Here is a 23092-nt window from a genome sequence, read left to right on the forward strand (position 1 = left end):
TTATGTATATACCGTATACTAATATTTTAAAAGTTAAAGCCCTTATCTACAGATATTCATTACCCCGACATTTGTTAGTGAATGTTCCCTTTCACTAGTGCAGATTTTACTTTAGCAAGGGAACTTTTCTCTGAAGCAGTGTTATTGTTTAGAAAGGACCTGTTATGCCAAATAGTGATCTCCTCCAAGATTTACACAACAAACCATACATACTACAAGAATAAAGGGACATTAAATTTATAATTAGTAAAAACATAATTTTAGGTTAAAAAAAAAGGAAGTATTTTTAAATGCAACACAATCAACCTGTTGAACTCCTTACCATAGGATGTTGTGAAGACCAGGACTTTAACAGGGTTCCAAAAAAAGAGTTCAATAAATTCATGGAAGATAGGTCCATTAATGACTATTAGCTAGGATGGGTAAGAATGGAGTTCTAAGCCTTGGTTTGTCAAAAGCTGGGAATGCGTGACAGGGGAGGGATCACTTGATGACTACCTGTTGTGTTCAGTCCCTCTGGGACACATGGCATTGGCCACTGCTGGAAGACAGGATACTGGGCTAGATGGACCTTTGGATTTGGACCCAATACAGCTGTTCTTATGTTCTTAAATACACAATATAATCTGTGTAATTCTCATTCACAATGTGGAGGCCAAGAGTTCAGGAGAATTTGAAAAAGGAATCAAGGTTTCTACAGCTATGCATACCAGCAGATGAAATGGAATAAACATTTTCATAAGGAATAAAAACCTTCTGCTTCATATCATCAGCCAGCCTCCCCACGCAGGTTAGGAAAACACTAGTTTTATGGGTAAATTGTTCCACAGATGTCTGCTGTATGCCCACATATCCTGTCACAAACTATCACACCATTTTGGGGCAGTTTGCAAAAAGAATAACACAACCTTATTGGTTCTGACAAAGGGCAGAATTAAGATTGCACTACATTAGTGAGGCCTTTGTTGAGTCTTTGTTAAAGTGAGCTCTCTGCTGCCTGAATGAAGAAATTACGTTTTAGATTCAGATTCCTTTGTTCCTTGAAAAAGCAGAGATCTAGCTGCCAGTCAAGTCTTCAAGGAAAATGGAACACATGATAAAAACAAAACTAAAAGGATAAATATTCTGTGAAATTAAGTACATTTTTTGCTAAGCAAAGACTCCAACTCTCCAAGAATGTTTATTTAAAAATTTATTGTAAGAGAAAAATTCCAAGAGTCTAGCTATGAGTATAACCATGGCAGAAGGGGCTAATGTACATCTTAATCTTATGAAATACTACAGACACTGTATGATAAAGTAATGGAACCAGAGGAAAGGAAGGATAAGAAACACTATCATTTTTAGAGCCAGCAAAGGTTCAAAAGGATTCAGAGTAAAAGACACTGGTGGACCAAGATATCTGTTTGCAGAAGATTTTTCTAGTCTAGAGAGTCTACTCATCTAGCAAAGCATTTCTCCGTGGCACTGTCTGAGATCTGAATGTTATAACGTGGACTACTCAACGTATTGAATTATTTTTTCAAATTTTTAACTTAAATGTTAACTGCGTTAAACTTTTCATTAGTGCTACCTCTTAACAGTTATGTGCAAAAACTATCAAATACAAATAGAGTCTGACCACTTCTTAAATTTTATAGATCCTTTTGAACATGTAACTTTTTTGGACAGCAGAAATTTAGGACCTCATCAGGAGATGAAGTCACAATGAGACATGAACACATAAGTTTGCAAAACCAACGAATATGTTTTAAAATGTTGAATGACACTGATTCTTTAAAATCAAATTGCTCCAAGTATCATTTTGCATTTTTTATAAATACTAGTCCAGGATATGAAACACTGAAGCCTGGGTTGCTAGACATTTTAATTTTCAGTCTCAGAATTGAGACTAAGCTAGTACAAGAAGAATGTAAGATCAGTGCTGTTTTATTTTTTCAGGGGTCTGGGATACATACACATAAGGACCCTGGTGTTGCATGGTTTGGTGGTCACCAGGCCCTGTACCCCATCCAGTTAGAAGTGACTCATTCAGCAGGTGGAACAGAAGGTTTATTAGTCAACAGGGACACAGTGTGTTACAGATATGTCAGTACAGCAACCAAAATCAGTCAGTCCTATCCATATTGGGGAGAGGAGGCCCTGAGGGGGATCCCCAAACCCGGGACCTTCCCTTTTTCCCTCTCCAGCCTGAAGACTACTTCCCTCCAACCAATCAGTTTCCAATTCAAACCAGCCAACCTCCACCTCTCCTCTTTGTTCTGTTTACCAGGGAACACAGGTGTCACCTGCTTGCCTAGGTTACAAAGATCAGTGCCTTCCACTGCTCATGTGCTGCCCATCACCCCCACCCCAACACACACACACACACACACACACTTTGTCACACCTGGACATTCCAGAGAATAAAACAAAGTTTATCAGAAAATGACTTGTGCTGCAACACAGCCTTGAGGTGAATACTGAAATCAAAAGGCATCAAGCACTAGGTAAAGCAAGAGCAAAACCGTAATTCAACTTGCATCCAGCGAATTGTCTTGTATAAAACACAATGGGAAAAAAAATAAAATTGTCAGATTCATAGATGACAGATTTTTTAAATACCCCAGAATCTGTAGAACTCAGCAATTTTAAAGCTTCCTGTTTCAGAGCTAGTGTCCAGATTCCTCTGATAGAGGTTGGTAGAGAGTGTCCAAGCATGTCTAACTTACATTCATGATAGATTGCGCTATAGGACCAAATACAACCTTGAACTCTATGTTAAAACAGGAATAATGTTTTGCCATATGTTTTGCCATATGTTAAATCCTGATAGCATTTATTATCTTATTTTCTTTTTACTTACTCAGAAGAGGAATAAGGATTAGATGCAGAGAATGTTGATTGATTATTCTATATCCTAACTCTTCCTTTTTCTCTCATTCTTCCTATTATAATTTCTATTTAGGTTTCTCCTCTTTTAATGAAGGGCATTCAAATAGTCCCTTTTGGAAACTTCTGAAGTTTGATGGTGAAAAGACCACCAGTAATTATGTACTATTTGTTAAGCACTCCAACTGCTCTGTAAGACACACAGAACGCCACCACACCTGCCCCATTGAGTTACTATCTAAAAAAAGTATAGACACAAACACAGGCAGAGGATCTTGCTACGACAGAAAGCCCACTTTAAAACAATAGAAAATCCATCCAGCGTGTTCACAGAATTTTGCTGACAAGCATTTGTGGACCTCTAAAAACCTCTAACTAGAAAATCCAAGTGGGACCCATGTTGTAAACTCACTCGTATAGCTAACAAGCCACACTTCCACAGCACAGAAGCAGCCCTGTAAATTAAATGCAGGAGGAATTTAATTTCCAACTGGGACTGAGGAGAAAGGTTTCTAACAGGAGAGGGCACCTGCAACTAAGAATGTCTTTAGGCAGACAGGACCATCTCTGAACACAGATGATGCAACTGATAGGGAAAGTGTCCTGGTAGCACTAAAGACTACACAGAAAAAGAAGTGTTTAGTAGGACATTCCAATAGCATGAGAATGATCTGAGACAGATTTAAACAAAGGGGGCTTGTCTACACTTGCCCCCAACTTTGAAGGGGGCATGGTAATCAGGGCAATGGACGATTACTAACGAAGTGTTGCAGTGAATACACACCATTAGGCTAATTTTCCCTGCAGGAACTTCGAAGCATCAAACTTCAAAGTGCCCGTGGCTACATGGCATGCCAGCACTTCGAAGTTGAACGCTTCAAAGTTGCGGCGGAAGAGAATTAGTCTAATGAAGTGCTGGGTATTCACTGCAGCACTTCATTAGTAATCTCCCAAGGCCCTGATTACCACGCCCTCCTTCAAAGTTGGGGCAAGTGTAGACTCAGCCATGAAGACTCACTGTTTTTGGTTAATAGAAATATCTGCATAGTTCCAAGACTTCTCTTGGAGAATCCCCATCCAAAAGAAGAATAAAAAGGCTTTCTTTAGGAGGATGACAGAAAGTGTATACCAGATTCTGCATCCTTATATGGATGGGAACCTACAAAGACAAATCATCTAAATAGCCTGTTTTTAAGAACAGCTCCCTTACTCACAGTAAAGGCTGTACTGCTGGAAAGAGGAATGAAAAAAGAGAAGTTACTCACCTGTGTAGTAACGATGGTTCTTTGAGATGTGTCCCTGTGGGTGCTCCACAGTAGGTGTCGGGCTCGCCCCGGCACCGCAGATCAGAAATTTTCAGCAGTCTCTGTCGGGTCACGCATGCGCCAATGCGCACCGGTCCTTCGCGTGCCTTCAGTCACATGCGCGATCTGGTCCCCGCCAGTTCCTTGACCAACCGCCCCAGATGCTTCTGAAAAACGTGAAACAGAGCTCCGAAGCGGGGAGGAATGGGTGGGTAGTGGAGCACCCACAGGGACACATCTCGAAGAACCATCGTTACTACACAGGTGAGTAACTTCTCTTTCTTCTTCGAGTGGTCCCCATGGGTGCTCCACAGTAGGTGACTACCCAGCAGTGACCCCAATTAAGGAGGTGGGTGTCCGCTTTATGTGCGCCTTGCCCTTGATAGGACTGCTGTCGATAGGCATGTATCCTCATCGAACACCAGGTGTATGGCGTAATGCTTGACAAAGGTGTCATAAGATGACCAAGTCACTGCTCTGCAGATGTCTTTTAATGCGATTTCTTTGAAGACGGCCGGGGATGCTGCCATCGCTCTGGTGGAGTGAGCCCTGGGCGGAACTAGCAGAGGGGTCTTACTCAGCTCATAACACAGTCTTATGCAGGATACGATGTGATTTGAAATTCTTTGTGAGGATAGGCCTCCCCCTTTCGACCTGGGTGCGAGAGACACCAGGAGTCTGTCCGTTTTCTGGAAGGGCTTAGTTCCGTCTATGTAAAAGGCCCTCCTTACATCTAGCAGGTGCAGCTGTGCCTCTTTGCTGGAGTTGTGAGGCTTAGGATAAAATGAGGGTAATACTATTGATTCGTTAATGTGGAACTCTGAGGAAACCTTTGGAACGAAGGCTGGGTGTAATCGTAAGATCACCGCTTCTTTTGAGAATACTGTGCAGGGTGGCGTTGCCATTATTGCTGAGAGTTCGCTCACCCTGCGGGCTGATGTAGTCGCGAGAAGGAAGATTGTTTTCAGGGTAAGTAACCGGAGGGGTACTGTGGCCAATGGTTCAAAGGGTGGTCCCGACAGCGTGTGGAGGACCAAGTCCAAGCTCCATGATGGTGGTAGCTGTTTCCGAGGGGGGTACAGGTTTGCCAGCCCCTTCAGGAACCGAGTGACAATAGGATGGGCGAATATGGTTGGCCCTTCCTCTTTGTGTTGAAACGCTGATATAGCTGCAAGATGGACCTTTAGTGAGGATAGGGAGAGTCCGTTTTGTTTGAGCTCCAGCAGGTATTCTAGAATTGCAGTTACAGGGATGCCCTGAGGAGCCAACTGCTTGGAAGAGCACCAGGAGATGAATCGTTTCCACTTCTGCGCGTAAGTCCTTCTGGTGGAAGTCCTTCGACTGGACTCCAAGAGGAGTGGCAGGCGGCATGACATGCGCAGAAGCAGAGGAAACCATTGCTGTCGGTCCCAGGTTGGGACTGTAAGTATTATGTGTTCTCTCTCTCTTTTGGCTTTCTCTAGAACCTTGTGAATGAGTGTCGTGGGAGGGAATGCATAGAGTAGAAGGCCCTTCCACGTGAAGGCGTCCCCCAAGGATCCCTGTCCTATGCCCGCTCTGGAGCAGTACTGAGGGCATTGCTTGTTGCTGTAAGTGGCAAACAGATCGATTTGGGGAACCCCCCCATTTTGAAATACTTGTCGGAGCAGATCGGCACGGATCTGCCACTAGCGCGTGGGCACAAAGCGCCTGCTTAGCTGGTCTGCCTTCACGTTGTGGACACCGGGTAAGTATGAGGCTTTGAGCATTATATTGTTGACAATGCACCAGTTCCACAACTGGACTGCCTCCGTGCATAGCGCACAGGATCTGGCCCCTCCTTGTCGGCCGATATAAAACATGGTGGAGGTGTTGTCGGTATTTATCCCGACTACTTTGCCATGCAGGTATTTCCGAAAACGTCTGCACGCATTGAACACTGCTCTGAGTTCTAGTATGTTTATGTGCAATGTCTCTCCCGCGGGGGACCACAGCCCCTGAGTTACTTTGTTGCCAATGTGCGCTCCCCATCCTATGTGGGATGCGTCTGTTGTAAGAAAAATCGCAATTTGTGGTTGGTGGAAGGGCACCTCTACTAGTAAGTTCTTGGGATCTGCCCACCATGACAGTGACCTGCGCACCTCCGCTGTGGGCGATACTGCTGTGTGGATGGTATGGACTATCGGTTTGTAAACGCTCACCAGCCAATGCTGCAGGACCCGCATATGCAGCCTGGCATTCTGTACCACAAACATGGGGGTCACCATGTGCCCCAACAGTTGTAGACATGTTAGGATTGGCACTGTGGGGCTGTACATCATTACTTGTACCAGGGATTTGATGGTGCAGAAACGGGCATCGGGCAGGTATACTCTTGATGTAGTAGAGTCTATGCGTGCCCCTATGAACTCTATATTCTGCGTAGGTTCAGTCTTAGATTTCGAGAGGTTGATAACCAGGCCCAACGAAGCGAATGTGTTTGTAGTGACGTGTATCATACGTAGGACCTCTGCCTTCGAGGCCCCTTTCAGTAGGCAGTCGTCCAGGTATGGAAAAATGAAGACACCCTGTCTGTGTAGGTAAGCTGATACTACCGCCAGTGTTTTGGTGAACACTCTGGGCACCGAATAGAGACTGAATGGAAGAACTCTGTATTGGAAGTGCTCCCTGCCTACTGTGAAGCAGAGAAAACATCTGTGTGCCAGGTGAATACTTATACGAAAATACGTGTCCTGCAAGTCAAGGGCTGCAAACCAGTCTCCATCGTCCAATGCCGTAAGTATGGAGGCAACTGTAATCATCCTGAAACGCTGTTTGCACAGATGTTGGTTGAAGGCCCGTAGGTCCAGGAATGGCCTCCAGCCTCCTGTCTTCTTCTCTGTTAGGAAGTATCGTGAGTAGAACCCTTTCCCTTGGAATTGTTCCGGAACTCTCTACTGTCCCTATGAACATGAGATGGTCTACCTCCTGTTTTAACCTTGTCTCGTGGGAGGGGTCCTTGAAGGAGGACTGGGCGGGAGGTTTCGGTGGAGGTAGTGATTGGAAGGGGATCGTGTATCCCGTGGCTATAATCTCCAGTACCCATTTGTCTGTGGTGATGTTTTGCCATTGAGAGTAGAATGGTTTGAGCCAATGACGGAACATGTACTGGGATTGGCATTGAGAGATGGTCTTGATATTGCAGTCCTCGACATACCCGTCAAACTTGCTGTCTCAGGGCTTGCCCCGAGGGTGCGCGACCCTGCTGGGGGCGTCGTCCAGGGGCCCTACACTGTTGCTGCTGGTGGTGGCGCCCTTGGTCATAGCTCCATTGGTATTGTGTACGCGGAGGTTGATAAGCGTAGCGCCTTTGCTGGGGGTAAAACTTCTTCCTCCTGTACGGAGAGGTATATGCCCAGGGTCCTAAGTGTGGTTCTCGATTCCTTGCTGGAGTGTAGGACCGAGTCAGTTGAATCTGCGAATAACTTCTGTTTATCTAATGGAAGGTCTACGATTTTTGTTTGCAGATCTCTGGGAATGCTGGATGTCTGGACCCCCGATTCCCTACGCATTACCACTGCTGTAGCTGTGGAGCATGCTGCCGTGTCTGCCACGTCCAGGGCAATCTGAACTCCTGTTCGCGAGGCCGTGTAGCCCTCTTGGACGATCGCTTTCAGCACTGGTTTCTTTCCTCTGGAAGGAAATCCATGAGGGAAGTAAGTCTGGAATAACTGTCGAAGTTGTGGTTTGACAGGTGTGCTGCATAGTTTGCCATTCTGAGTAGTACGGTAGGGGAGGAACAGACCTTCCTACCGAACGTGTCTAATTTCCTCGCGTCTTTTTCTGACCCTCCTGATTTATATTGGGGTGTCCTGGATCTATGCTGTGATGATTCGACTACCAGGGAATTTGGTTGGGGGTGGCTAAACAGGAATTCCATGCCCTTGGCTGGAAAAAAGTATTTCTTATCTGCCCTATTATTTGTGGGAGGGGTGGAGGCTGGAGTCTGCCATATGTTGGTGGCTGATTCCATAATTGCTTCATCTAGTGGGATGGCGATCTTAGATGAAGCCGGGGGTCTCAAATTTTTCAGGAGTTTATGATGTTTCTCCTGCACCTCTGCTATTTGAATGTCCTGTGTTTGTGCTACTCTCTTGAATAGTTCTTGGAATTGCCTAAGGTCGTCTGGGGGGAAATATCCCCGGGGACAACCCCCTCATCGGGGGAAGACAAAGAGGCGTCGCTATGATATACCTCCTCTGATTCCTGGATTTGTTCATATGCTTGCCCTTTTGAGGATTCAGAAGGGAGGTCCAGGGCCTGTGGACCAACGTCCGCCTGGGAAGGCTGTGTTCTTCTCATGGAGTGAGACTGTGCGAAGGGGTGCTGGCGAGGTGTGGGTGGGCATCTACCCCTGGATCTGGACCCCCTGTGCTGGTGTTCAGTATGGTAAGGACGGCCATAACAGCAGGGGCAAGGGCCTGGTTATGGGGATCCGGACCACGATCGGAAAGTGTACGCATAGGGTCTAGACGAGCGTGACCTCCGTGATGACGCTGACAGTGGTGAAAATGCTCTGTGATAGTATTCATAGGGATCCCTACTGGAGATTGGTGAAGGTTGTCTGAGCCAGGGGGATGGTGGTTGAAGGAACAGGGATGGAGGTCTGAGGCAGGCCATTGGGAGTTGCTGGCCGGTGTATTTCGGGGTGTGGGGGGCTAGGAGATAACGGCAACGCGATGACCTCTGGGGATGGGCTGCGGTGCCGGGTTTTGGCCTTTGCTTTTCCCCATCCCTGAGAAGCAGGTGCTGCCCCCTCCCGTTCCGGGGACCTTGGAGCCTTTGTCGGTGCTGCGCTCGGTGCCCCTGTGCATGCCGCCGCGCGGGTAGCTTCCTCCAGCACCGCTGGGTCCCGTGCTGGGTACCCCTGCTCTGGTGCCGTTGGTGCCGCAGGGCTCGATGCCTTGGGAGTCGGTGCTGCTGATTCTGGCGCCTGCAGCGCCCCTGGTGCTGACTGGTTAATGGTCAGAGGTTCCGGCACAGCAGTGTGCGCCTTACAGTCGTCCCGCTTTGAGCAGCCCGCGGGTCAGAGCCCTGTGCTCCGCTCGTCCTGCTCGCAGGTGTTACTGGCAAGGATCAAGCTGGGGAAAGCTTCCTTTTCTTTTGTACAGAGGAGGTTAGGGAAGCTGCCTTCCTCTTGTGCGACCCTGAGGGCCCCTCTTTATGAGGCTTCTCCGATGGTCCAGTTTGGAGAGCCTTACCAAATAAAATCATCTTCAGCCTCATTTCCCTGTCCTTTCTGACTCTGGCAGTGAGCTTGGAGCAGCGAGGACACTTTTGTGGAATGTGGGTCTCCCCGAGGCAATGAATGCACTCGCTATGCCCATCTGAGGCAGGCATGGCCTCACAGCATGATGCACATTTCTTAAACCCCGGCGAGGACATCTCGGCCTGGGTGTTTAAGTCTTTGAATGTTAATAGGGCACTTAACAGCTAATCAGTCCTGAAAAAGATAACGTTCGTGGCTTTTAGGATAGCAGACTGCTTAGGGCGGCCGCCTCAGTTCTTCTCTCTCTCCTTTTTTTTTTTTTTTTTCAAAACTATATCTATGTTTAAATGGAACAACTTTAACAGTGCTAACTAAAACTATTAACAAAATTAAAACACAGTTTTATCTTTCTCAGGCGTTGGAGCCGGAGCGGAATCCGTCTGCAGCTGTTGGCGGTTGAGAAGGAACTGGCGGGGACCAGATTGTGCATGTGACCGAAGGTGCGCAAAGGACCGGCGCGCATCGGCGCATGCGCGACCCGACAGACTGCTGAAAATTTCTGATCTGCAGCGCCAGGGCGAGCCCGACACCTACTGTGGAGCACCCACAGGGACCACTTGAAGAAGACTTCATTTTCTCAATGCTTATTTTTGAAATGTTGTGGGGTTTTACAAAATCTGTTTATTACAAGAAAAATATGCATTACCTTTACATAGCAGTAGTAGTGTCCTGAATGACAGGTGAAACCAGTATGCACCAGGACTGCATATAGTCTATAAAACACAGGTTCTCCATCTGTTTCAGACATATAGTGTCTCATATCCAGATACTCAGGATATTTCACTTCCTAAATAGAGACAGAAGAGAAGGCTCAAATTTTGCTGAAATGTTATGAACTATTATAGAAAGTTTAAGAAAGATTTCAGATGCTGAAGTAGAAACATTTCTAAAACTAGATACACAAAGTGAATCAAAAGCATACAAATAAAACAAAAATGAGGATTCACTTTCATGTGGAAAGTTGCAGAGGTCTGCTAAAAAGGCAGCTCATGAAGGGCAGAGGACAGCATGTATTGTTGGTTTCATGTTTATTATTAAAATGGAACACTGAATACGAAAAGAGGAGGAGCAGCAGGAGGAAATTAAGTTATTGGGCTTTTTTTTTTTGCTTAATAGCTGGCTACAATCTAGAGTTGTGTGTATGCGTTAATTGGCTTTGTATGGTTACTTGACATTAAAACATCTAAGTATTAATAAGATGCAGTTGTAACTAATTTTATGTACCTTGGTAATTTTTCCACCAGTAAAATTTGCAAATCGTTTGAGAGACAATGTAAGAACATTAGAAGATCGATGTATTGTAAGTCTTTTTGTAGCAGGAACCATCTTCTGACATCTTCAAAGCAAAGAAAATTGGTTAACCTTATGTGAATTTATAGACATTTATAACAATGTTTTCCATTGTTTAGATGCTTGTTTACATTATTTATTTCTTTACACAGAATTATTTTGCTTTTTAGAAATTCATACATAGCATTTCAGCATAGCTAGTACAAAAGACAGCAGAACACGAGGGCATCTCTCTACGACAGATGGAACACAGGATCTAGAAATTTAATCTTTTTAAACATCCAAACTAATATTTTAACACATCTGTGGATCTCTCAGTCATGACAACAACTCCTCACAATGCAGTAAGCAGCAACTGTATCTCACTCCAACATTCACGATTTTTGGAAATAAGCTTAGGAAACTATGAAGGTGCAGCACTTCTATTACAAAAAGTGCACTCAGACTGCCACCTTCAGGCTACATGATTTCCACACTTTATGACAGAGTATAGAATACCAATCACATAACTGAAAGAAAGGAACATTAGTTTCAATCTTGGACTGGAAAGAATATAGGTGAACTCCCAAAATGGATCTAATCTAGCTTCAATAAAAAGAAGCAAACAAATGTCCTATGCTAAGAGAACTTTTGACAATCAAGTCCATGACTGCTACCTTCCTGTACTGAGACTACTTGGAAGGGAAGGAGAATGAAGCATCTGATGTCCTTTGAAAAATTACTCCCAAACAGCCTAAATGTAATATGATGGCTCATTATTCACCAGTGACAGGATCTGCAGGACAAACCAGTGGGATCTGGTTGCTACCACAAAAGAAGGGAGAATAGCAATAATATGACTTGGTGATTTAAGGAATCAAGAAATACGCTTGGCAGTCAATGAGGAGTGGGGAATTAGAGAAAAGGCTATCTTCCCAGATTTCTGTACTGGAAAGGGGAGTTCCTACCCATGAAGAGCATTTATTGACCAGAATGTCAAGGAAGTCAAATACATAATTCTGTGAAACTCATGTTAGATATGTGAGCTGTACTTTCTGGGCTTTAAGATTAGTATAACTCTAGCCAGCAGAAACTGACAAGATATTGGAGTTCTCTCATAGGAGTTAAATAGCAGAAAGAGTTCCAAGATATGAAAAAAGCCTTGTAGATCAATGGGATACTTAAATACAAAAAAAAAATACAAAAAAAGTTCACTAGAAGAGGAAAACTTGTGGCCTCAAATTTGACCAGACTATAGACCTCTGCAAATTAAACATTCAGATAATTGCCATATACAGAAATGGGATACTTAGTAAGCCTGTGATTGTCAGATATACTTCCTATCTCTCATCTTTACACCATCAGAATCCAGAATACATTTTCTGTTTGCAGTCTACAGATCCTAGCATTTGCCCGCACCGAGGTATTGCTAGTCAGACTTCCATGAATTTCAGCTTATTGCCTGTGACCTGTCTGACTTTTACTAAAAATACCAATTACAAAATCTTAACTTTATTAGTATATTTCACCTTTAGAGGTAGAACACGGACTTAAATTACAGCAATAACTTAAAGATAAGGCAAGAATATTAGAAAACGAAGTTTAGTAAATCTCTTGCTTAGCTGCGCTGAGTTAAAATTATGATCTGTTTACTACTATGTAATATTGGTACCTCTGTGTTCTTGTCCAAATGTTTTAAGCATGCGTTTTTAAGATGCAAAAACGAAGCTTCATCAACTTATCTTTCTATGTTATCTAGGACATGCTGCGTGTCCATTGATAAACCATCCTAATCCTATCATGCTATTTAACATAATGGTAATTTATAATTTATTTAATGTTTTTCATTTTTAAAATGGTATTTTTATAGACAATGATAATATATAAACACTACTGTGAGCCAAAATAAATGCTACTCTTACCAAATACATCCCTACACCAAACACCCCCAAAAGAACAATTACACAACTGTCTATCTCACAAAAGTTTATCTCGAATTTTAAAAATTTCATATTATAATGGCTTGGGTACAAGTGAGATTTTATCTTGCACTGTTTCTGAATTAAGCAACATTTTTTTTTACAATGACACAATAATACATCAATAGACAGAAACAGGTATCCAGTATTAAGATGTCATTAATATCCATCTTACTTGCTGCATTTATAGGCATTTTCACCATCTAGTTGCTCAGGCTTCACAAACTGTTCCAAAGCTTTGTTTAGACTCTGAGCTGCCTAAAACAGTAAGGTAACAGTGCAGTACATTAGAACATTAGAAGAAAACAGATGAACTACCATCCTAAGTCAGACCAATGGTCCATCTCTAGACCAATATCCTATCTTTCAATTACAGTCAATATCAGGTGCTTCATAGAGAATGAACAGAACAGGGAAATATCAAGTGACCCATTCACTGTTTTCTATTTCCAGCTTCTGGCAGTCAGAGGCTAAAGACACCAGAGCATGGGGTAACATCCATGATGGCGATCTTGGCTAATAGCCATTGACTGACGTATCCTCCACGAATTATCAGAAACAGAAGAACATGTTGTATGCTCACTTTTGCTAAGAACAATATGAACTAGCATGGTGTTAACAGAAATCCTCTGCAGACAAGTGAATTTGTGAACAAGGGGAGGGAGGAAGAAACTGTGAAATATATTACACCACAAAATGTACTCTGTTCATTTGACAAATATAGATGAGGTTTAATTATTTATAATATTTTATAGTACAGTAGTGATGGATCTGTGGTACACAGTGCAAAAGTAGTGCACTTGTCATTGATGTGTGGTGTACGTGTATGTACACATGCACACGCACACGCACACACTTTGTGAAAAAGTCAGTTCTATTTCTGGGCCTCTGGCCTCTATTCAGTCTACTGGGCCCACTCAAGGGCCCAGTTGCCCTCGCTGGGGCTAGGGGTGGTCTGGAGGGAACCTGGCCCCCACCCACTCGTGCTGAGTTCCGGCCCAGGGACCCTATGCAGCTGCTAGTGGGAGGAGCTGACTCCCTTAGCCCCTAGCACAGCAGCTCTCCTCCCTGGGCTACTTCCCCAGACGTTTCCCCTTGGTACCTTCTCCAGGCTGTAGCAGTCGCAGGTCCCCACTTTTGAACTGCTGAAGCTCCCCACTCTCCCTCTGTGGTATCTGGTGTTCCTGTTGCTCTCTTCTGCTCCCCTCAAACCTGCTCTCTCCCACTACTCCAGTCTCCTCGTGTCTCTCTGCTCACCCCTCACACTCTCTCCCCACCCCTCCCACTGTGAAGGGTTTTTAAAGCCCTCTTTTTAGCCAAGTCATGGAGTCAGCTGGCCTGAATTAGGCTGAGCCATCTCCCACCCAGCTGCCTGTGATTGTCCTGCAGGCCCTTCTGTTTGGGCTCCCTTTGAGGGGCCCTCCACCCTGGCCCTGCCACACATTCCCCTCCCCTGCTCAACACCCTGGGGTTGGGCTACTCGGGTCAGGCAACAGTGTACTCTTGACAAGCTGTCTGCATTTCCATTTCGGTTGCGGAATCTATGTTGCACCTTGAAATTGAAGGGCTGCAGGGACAGTAACCATCTGGCGACTCTCACGTTTTCGTCTTTGTTGCAGTGCATCCATTGTAGGAGTGCACAATCGGTGACCACGGTGAACTTCCACCCCAGGAAGTAATAGCATAGGGCCTTCGTGGCCCATTTCACCGTGAGACATTCTCTCTCCATGATGGCATATCTTTGATCATGCTGCAGGAGCTTTCTGCTAAGGTATAGAATGGCATGTTCTTCCTCTCCTACCACCTGCGACAATACTGCCCCTAGCCAGACTTCCAAGGCATCGGTCTGTAGAATAAATTCCTTGTTAAAATCAGGGGCGATGAGGACAGGGCCACTGCAGAGGGCAGTTTTGAGGTCTAAATACTTCCTCGGCTGCTGGGGTCCATTTTGCAACATCAGGACCATGGGCCCTCGTCAGGTCAGTCAATGGGTATGCCCTGGAAGCGAAGTGCTGAATGAACTGGCGGTAATACCCAACCAGCCCTAAGAAGGCTCTGACCTGCTTCTTTTGGGATGGACGGGGCCAACTGTGTACTGCCTCTACTTTATTCAGTTGAGGTCTCACCACGCCCCTTCGTACAACATACCCGAGGTACCTGGCTTCAGCTAGCCCGATCGTACATTTGGTGGGATTCACTGTAAGGCCAGCTTTCTTCAGGGTCTCCAACACAGCTTCCAACTTCTCAAGGTGTGTCCCCAAATCCGGAGTGTGGATAATGACATCATCTAAGTAGGCATCAGTGTACCTGGCACATGGATGCAATAGCTTGTCCGTGAGTCTTTGGAACATTGCAGCGTGCCCTGAAGACCAAAGTGAAGGACAGTGTACTGGAAGAGTCCATCCAGGGTCAAGAAGGCCATCTTCTCTTTGGCCCCTGGGGCCAGAGGGATCTGCCAGTAGACCTTAGTTAAATCAAGGGTGGACAGAAACTAGGCCTCTCCTTTCCCAGTTGGTTGATCAGCTCATCTACCTGTGGCATGGGGTAGGCATCAAACTTCAACACTTCATTCAGCCTTCAGAAGTCTTTGCAAAACCTTGGGCTTGGGTACCAATATGATAGGGCTAGACCACTGTCTGTACAACTCTTCAGTAACTCCAAGCTCCAACATTTTCTTAACTTCTGTTTGGATTTCCCCTCTCTTTGGCTCGGGTATTTGGTAGGGCTTGACATTCACTTTAACTCTTGGATTGGTGACGATGTCATGGTACACATCTGTTGTTCTTCCAGGTTTAGCTGAAAACACATCACGGTTCCTCTCTATCATGTCAGCTACTTCCATGGGTTGGTCCGGGGTCAACTCAGGGGATATTCCCACCTGCTTCTGGGGGTCCTCCTCTGGGGCTGGTGCTCTCAGAACAGCCAGCTGCACTCTTCTGTCCCGCCACGGTTTTAGCAAGTTGGTATGATATATCTGCTCTGGCTTCCATTGGTCAGGCTGGTGGACCTTGTAATCCACCTCGCCAACAACATCTATCACCTTGTAAGGCCCCTGTCACCTGGCAAAGAGCATACTCTTGGCCGTTGGCACCAATACCATCACCCAGTCTCCCACCTGGAATTTCCGGGGTGTCATTTGCCAATTATAGTGGGCTTGCTGGGCTTTCTGCGTTTTCTCTAAGTGTTTCCACACTATTGGGGTGACTCTGGCAATTTGGTCTCTCATCTGAAGCATGTAGAAAATGATGTTCTGCTCCAGGTTGGGCTGCTCCTCCCAGGCCTCTTTGGCGAGGTCCAGAATTCCCCTGGGGTTACATCCACACAAGAGCTCAAACGGAGAAAACCTGATAGAAGCTTAAGGGACCTCCCTTACAGCAAACATGAAAAATGGCAGCAGTACGTCCCAGTCCTTGCCATCCTGGCTCACAACTTTTCTTATCACAAACTGCAAAAAAGGCTCCATTGACAGAATATGCCAGGTCTATCACAGGACCTCTGGTTTCTAAGGCCTTCTCATCATTTTTCAGAGAGGTTCCTTGGATTGAATATAGATGGACATTCCCATCCAGTCCTCCCACTGCAGTGGTACCACCTCCTGAGTGAATAGCCACCACTTGTGGTTCATATCCAGGGTCATCAACTGCAAAACACTTACTCTTCATCAAGATGATTTGTCCAATACATATAACTACCACATATCCACCAGTACCTTCATCTTAATGAAGAAGAAGAAGTTTTTTTGCAATTGATGACCCTGGCTATGAACCAGAAGCGGTGGCCATTCACCCAGAAGCAGGCACTGCTGCAAAGGGAGGACTGGATGGGAAGGTCCGTCTATATTCAATCCAAGGAACCTCTCTGAAAAATCTTGAGAAGACCTTAGAAGCCAAAGGTCCTGTGATGGACCTGGCAGATTCTCTCAATGAGACTTTTTTGCAGTTTGTGATGCAAACGAAGTTGTCACCAACTTTTCTTATCGTATGTTTCAGAGTTCTATTAAATCGCTCGATGAGGCCATCAGTCTGGGGGTGATAGACTGACGTCCTCAGGGCACATATCTGGAACAGAGTACATAAGTCCTGCATCAGCTTGGACACAAAGGGGGTCCCCTGATCAGTTAAGATTTCCTTGGGTATTCCCATCACTGAGAAGATCTGGATCAGCTCCTTCGCTACTGGTTTGGACAGGATATTGTGCAGGGACACAGCCTCCAGATACCTGGTGGCACAGTCCACAACAACTAGGATGCTCTCGTGCCCCCGTGCAGACTTCTCTAGTGGGCCAACTATGCCCGTGGCAATCCTCTCAAAGGGCACCTCAATGATTGGTAGGAGTACAAATGGGGACTGCAGGTGCGGTCAGGGCCTGTGTAACTGGCATTGTGGACAGGAAGTACAATATTTCTGGACTTCCATATAGATCCCTGGCCAAAAGAATCTCCGCAGTATGCGATCTAGGGTCTTGTCCACCCCCAGATGACCCCCAAACAAGTGGCTGTGGACCAGCTCCATTACCGCCTTCCGGTGCTTCTGTGGTACCAAAAGCTGTTCTACCTCTTGGCCCTATATCCAGGTTCCTCTGTATAACAAGTCCCCCTTAATTACATAATAAGGGCCCATACCATTGCTCCTTCCCTCCACAGGAGTCCCATTAACCTCAACCACCTCCTTGCAGACATTTTGGAACACTGGGTCATTGGCCTGATCCTGCCCAAATACTTTCTGGGAGAGACCTGCATGTTCAGAGTCAGGGGGCCCACCTTGTCCCCCTCCCCTTATGAACTAGGCCCCACATATGGCTCACTTACTTCCCTAGTTTCTTCCCTAGTAGTTGGACGACTTTGCCCGCCTGTCAGTACGTGATGCAGACTCTGGCCCAATAGCTTGCTTCCCAGCCTCTTGGCTGCCTTTCTTTCCCGCTTCCTCTTATGGGCCTTCCCTGGCACCGGGAATAGGTCCTGGGAAAATTCACAAAAGATTGGGACTGAGCTATTCCCTTCAGTCCCATCCCACTGTAGTAGGTCATTGAACCCAGAAAAGTCCCGTCCCAGGACCACAGGATAGGGGATCTTGGGAACCACTCATGCAGTTATGTTTGTGACACTACCTCAGACCTCCTTCTTTACCGGGATGGCCAGATAATAATTAATATCCCCATGAACACAAGAGATCCCTGTGTGCTTGATCCGGGTCAGTTGGTCTTGTACCACTAACATCCCCAATACCAAAGTAACTGCACTCCCAGAGTCTACCAATGAGGTTGTTTCTATCCCATTCATCTTCACTGGGCAGGTGTACTGATGGGGGGGCTGTTGAAATGCCGGTAAGGTGAATCAGGGTGCAGGGATCTTGGGGGTACCCCACGCCACATTGCACGGGCTCTTCCTGATTGGGGCACTGTGCAGCTATGTGCGCCAGCTGCCCACAGGTGTAACACCTATACTCTGTGAGGGGGATCCACCTTTTCTTTGGGTTGCTGGGCCTGGCCCTCCCTACCTTTGCCCCCAAGTTTCCTCATATCCTCAAGCTGTTCCCCTGCCCCCTTCTTTGCCTGTGCCTGTTCTGGGGCTTCAGGAACATGGGTCCTGGGAACAAGGCCGGGCTCCTTGCTCCACCGTACCCCCTCCCCGGGGGGTTGAAACAGTTCCCTGGCCATCAAGTGTCTCTGTACGAGGGCCACAAGCTCATCAAAAGTATCAGGGTCATTTTGTCCAACCCACTCCTGTAGGTCGGGTGGCAGTCCTCTGATATATCTGTCCAGGATGACTACCTCAACAACCTTCTCTGCACTGTGGAACTCCAGCCACAACCACTTCTGGGCCAGATGGATTAGGTCAAACAACTGCATTTGAGGGGTTTCGTCCTCCTGGTATTTCCACTCGTGGAACCTTTGGATGCTCACCGCTGTCACGACACCCGCCCATGTTACGATTTCTACCTTCAGCTGGGGGTAGTCGGAAGCCGTTTCTTCTGCCATGTCAAAATATGCCTTCTGTGTTTCCCCACTCAAAAACAGGGCTAAAATACAAGCCACTGGGCCTGGGACCAGGCCTCCTGTAGAGCAAGTCACTCAAAGGCCAATAGGCAGGCCTCCACATCATCATCCCCAGTCAGTTTCTACAGGTAACAGCTAGCATGTACTGACCAGGTCTTGTCCTGATTTGGCATCTTGAGAGCTAGGACCTTAACCTGCTTCACGACCTCCTGCAGGGTAGCGTGGTCCTCGGTGCCTGACTCACCAGCAGCTGGTTCATCTCCTGCTGGACCTGGGTAGCCTTCTGCTGGGCGGCCGTGGCCTGCAGGAGTGCCTTTATCATGTCCTCCAGGGGTGGTTCTTTAAGGGGGCCCAAATAGCTGTTTGCTATTTGTGGCTGCTAGTGGAAGGAGCTGACTCCCTTGGCACAGCAGCTCTCCTACCCAGGCCACTTCCCCAGGAAATTCCCCCGATACCTTCTCCAGGTTGTAGCAGTCATAGGTCCCCACTCTAGAGCCATTGAAGCTCCGCACTCTCCCTCGCTGGTCTCTGGTGTTCCTGTTGCTCTCTTCTTCTCCCCTCAAACGTGCTCTCTTCCACTACTCCAGTCTCCTTGTGTCTCTCTGCTCACCCCTCACACTCTCTCCCCACCCTTCCCGCTTGTGAAGGGTTTTTTTAAGGTCTCTTTTTAGCCCGGTCATGGAGTCAGCTGGCCCCATTTAGGCTGAGCCATCTCCCACTCGGCTGACTGTGATTGTCTTGAAGGCCCTTCTGTTCGGGCTCCCTCTGAGGGGCCCTCCACCCTGGCCCTGCCACAATATATATATATATAGTAAAAGTAATAATGTAACGATAAGGACCCTCAATGCAATATTCTGCAATTAAACCTGTTGAACATGAATCCACAGGCACAGCAACGCTAGCTCCAGAATTCAAAATGATGGTCTACTTTCATACTTGTCCAGACGAAGTAAGCACATAGACTGTTTATGTTGCTGAGAGGTACCACAGAAGGGACAAAGTACCAAATAAGTCATATCGATAACATAAATTTTTGGCTAAAATCAATTTAAATTTTCCATGTTAGTTTTTAAAAACTATGCTGTTCAAGTCCTTTTCAAACCTCTACAACCAAAGTAAAAGAATAATTTACCTTTATCTCCAATGTAATATCAAGGTATGGATCAAAGGTATCTGAAACACCTTCACAGCTCAGACACGTTACTGAAATCAAAATAAAAATGCTTTATACAATAAACAATCACTTAAGTTATCAGTGTACATTACTTTAACTAATATTTAAGTTGGCATAGACAACAGGCAGACAGCAGGTCAAATCCAGACTCCAAGACACTTGAACAGGCCCTGAAATCTTGTATTTACGTATCATAACTTTTTTTTTAAATTATGTTCTTAGGAGTCTGGACATTGACTATACCTTGAACAAGACGACAAAAAATAACTGACGAACTCTGGTTTCAATCATATAATACAGTTATAAGGCCAAAACTAGTCCTAAAAAATAATGTGTACAGAAGTACCTCTAGATCTTAAGCAGCCTCCAAATATTTGATAGATGAGTGTGGTAGCCTGGCTATGTCTGTCCAATCTGAAAATAAATTTTGCAGTGATTAGAAGATTAAAGGTAATATTTTCCCATTATTTTTTCCTCTTTTGAGACTCCAGAACACGACAATATATTCAAATGTTATTTTGTTGGAACTTACCCATTTGTTCCATTCAAACATGATTTATGCATAGCATCAACGGCATAGTGTAGAAATTCATGTGCATCTTCTTGATTTCCAAAGCGGAAATGTTTTGCTATCCCTAAAAAATAAATATAAATGTTACATTCTATGTCACACATGTAAAAATGGATGAAAATCTGGGGTTTCCTAAACTTCCTTTGATAAATTTATAAAAACACCAAATTCCAGAAACTACAATTAAATCATACAAGCCAATAAAATAGCTAAACACAGAGGGCATTCTACAAATAATTATTTGAAATGACTTACGTTTAAGTTCATTGATGACAGGCATAGGTTTGATGACATTGCCAGGGTTTGAGAGCACCTGGGTAACGTGAGCTTGCATTGTGCACATCATGCAGAATCCTTCTTCATGGCCTGAGAAATGAGGCATCACTACATTTCAGATTAATAAAATATTTGTCTACAGAAGACCTCAAAAATCTTGAAATTATAGAAACAATCTGCACAAAAGTTATCTTTTTCAAAACAGTGACAATTTAGGATAGGTAGAAAACCTACAATAGGTTAAAAATGGAAATGTGAAAAGGTTCAGTTTAAAGAAAGAGGTCAAGAAGTTATCCCTTGAATACGCAGCTACCTAGAACATTCAGTGGCCATTCTAAGCCCTCCCTTTCTAATGTTCATTTTGTATCTACATGCTTTCTAGCATACCCTTGATCTTAGCTTTATTAATTAAAATGGCATAGGATACTATCTACAAATAAATGGGAATATGCTTAATCATTCTTTGTGTCTTGAGCATGGTCCTTTCCCCTCCCTCACATGAATAGGAAGATGGAACAATATATGGAGATATACCTGTCTCATAAAATTGGAAGGGAGCTACAGAGGTCATCAAGTCTAGCTCCCTGCACTCACAACAGGACTCATCACCATTCTTGACAGATTTTCTTTTTGTTTTAATCAATTTGCCCCAGATCCCTAAAAGGCCTCTTCAAGGAATGAACTCACAATGCCTGGGTTTAGCAGGCCAATGCTCAAACCACTGAGCTATCCCTCTCTCCATTACACACAACTTAATTCTGGTATAAAGAAGCATTTCACAGACCAAGAATGTAGTGCAAGGATCCCCAAAGAGAGCTACTTTTAGCCCACTTTGAAGTCTGGAAAACTACATGGTACAGGGCTCATGTGAACTCCAGTACAGTCTGCCAGGTTTTCTTACAAGTTATTTTGGCCAAAAATTTCTTTAAGCAACAAATACAGAATTAATTATTATTAAATGTAACTAAGAAACATGAACTAGAAATGCATAATAGCCTTTCTTAGCATCAATATGGGAAAACAGAAAAAGACATAGTCCAACATACAATTAAATACAATTAAAAGACATAGTCCAACATACAATTAAAATAATGAAGGTATTGGAATAAAAGAAATGTTTCATAAGAAAACCTGCAGTAAACATGTAGTTTTTGCCACTAATGGATGCATCATACCTATCACTAATTCTCAATTCCCAAATCAGGGAAAAAAATATTTTGAAGTCAGTCTTGTATTAAGTGAAGACAAGGAACAAAGATTTCCAAGTTCTGAACACAATCCCACTGCAGTATGTATTAGGATAAACATGTAGCACATGTCAGAGACAAGCTCTTTTCCATCTTACTGTCTACTGGTTTAATTGTTTAGACACAATGTTTTGTTTGTGTGTTAAACAGTTATGTTTTAATTTTGCTTGGTATAACTGCGAGGCAAAGTAGGCTATTCAGCAACACTGAATGTAGTTAGCCAGTGTCCTAAATCATGTCACCTTTCAACAAGATTGTAGCTACCAGCAGGAGACTCATGACAAACATTCATTAGCCCGTTACTTTCTAAACCACCTGACAATTCACACAAGGCAAGAAATACTTATTCTGAAGTTAAAGTATTCTGCATAGAGTGCTCCATAAGCTCACTGACAATGCAACATTTAAAATCTACTCCTTCACATTGAATAGCAATATCAGGAGTTTCCTCTCCAGAACTATTGTGCTCCTTTAGCACTGACAAGAAATGTTTTAAATGTACATTTTAAAAATACTCACATGTTCTGGAGTGTTCATGAGAAAGCATGTAGTTGGCAAGAGGGGGCGTATAAGTCAAACATTGCAGAGCTGAGTTGATGAAACATGTATTGCCAAGATTTTGGAGTCCAGCTCCAACTCTATGCGTTTGCTGCCATTTCAGACAAATATTTTCTGCTGGAAAAAGAACTCTTGGTGGCGGAGTAATATCATCACTAACAGCTGTCAAAAAAGCATTTTTAAAAATATTAAATTATTTAATTTCAAAACCATACTAAAATACCTTACATATGAGCTCCTAAAAGAACTTTAACAAAACTAATTATAATCTACGTTCTAATAATGACTTGATGAGAAACCTTCTAAAAACTCACCTCAGTATCACAAAGCAAGCTCTCAAGTCAACTCAAGCTCAGTAAAAGATATGATTTTGTATGCCAATTGGAAAAAATAAGATAGTAAAACACACTAATATGGAACAATACAAAAAAGAGCCTAATTAATGCCCTGATTTCAGTAACCTAACTCTGAGCAAATATCTTCTATATCACTTTTGCAATCTGTCTCACAATTCGAATTACTTTTTCTTCTTATTGTAAATTACAAGGAAAACTTACACTTT

General features: G+C 44.5%; 1 protein-coding gene across 2 annotated transcripts in view; it reads right to left on the bottom strand.

The window, feature by feature from the left end:
* Positions 1–23092, bottom strand: part of USP42 (ubiquitin specific peptidase 42) — a 38678-nt gene that overhangs the window by 11642 nt on the left and 3944 nt on the right. For both annotated transcript variants that reach the window (XM_075010803.1, XM_075010804.1), the window contains exons 3-10: positions 22492–22692; positions 20705–20815; positions 20411–20513; positions 20225–20292; positions 19837–19907; positions 12886–12968; positions 10687–10798; positions 10109–10249 (exon numbers count right to left, since the gene is read on the bottom strand). In XM_075010803.1, the coding sequence (XP_074866904.1) occupies positions 10109–10249; positions 10687–10798; positions 12886–12968; positions 19837–19907; positions 20225–20292; positions 20411–20513; positions 20705–20815; positions 22492–22692 (890 nt within the window). The remainder of the gene's footprint in view (positions 1–10108; positions 10250–10686; positions 10799–12885; positions 12969–19836; positions 19908–20224; positions 20293–20410; positions 20514–20704; positions 20816–22491; positions 22693–23092) is intronic.

Source organism: Carettochelys insculpta, chromosome 16 (assembly GCF_033958435.1).
Source record: "Carettochelys insculpta isolate YL-2023 chromosome 16, ASM3395843v1, whole genome shotgun sequence".
In the NCBI taxonomy this organism is placed as follows: Eukaryota; Metazoa; Chordata; order Testudines; family Carettochelyidae; genus Carettochelys; species Carettochelys insculpta.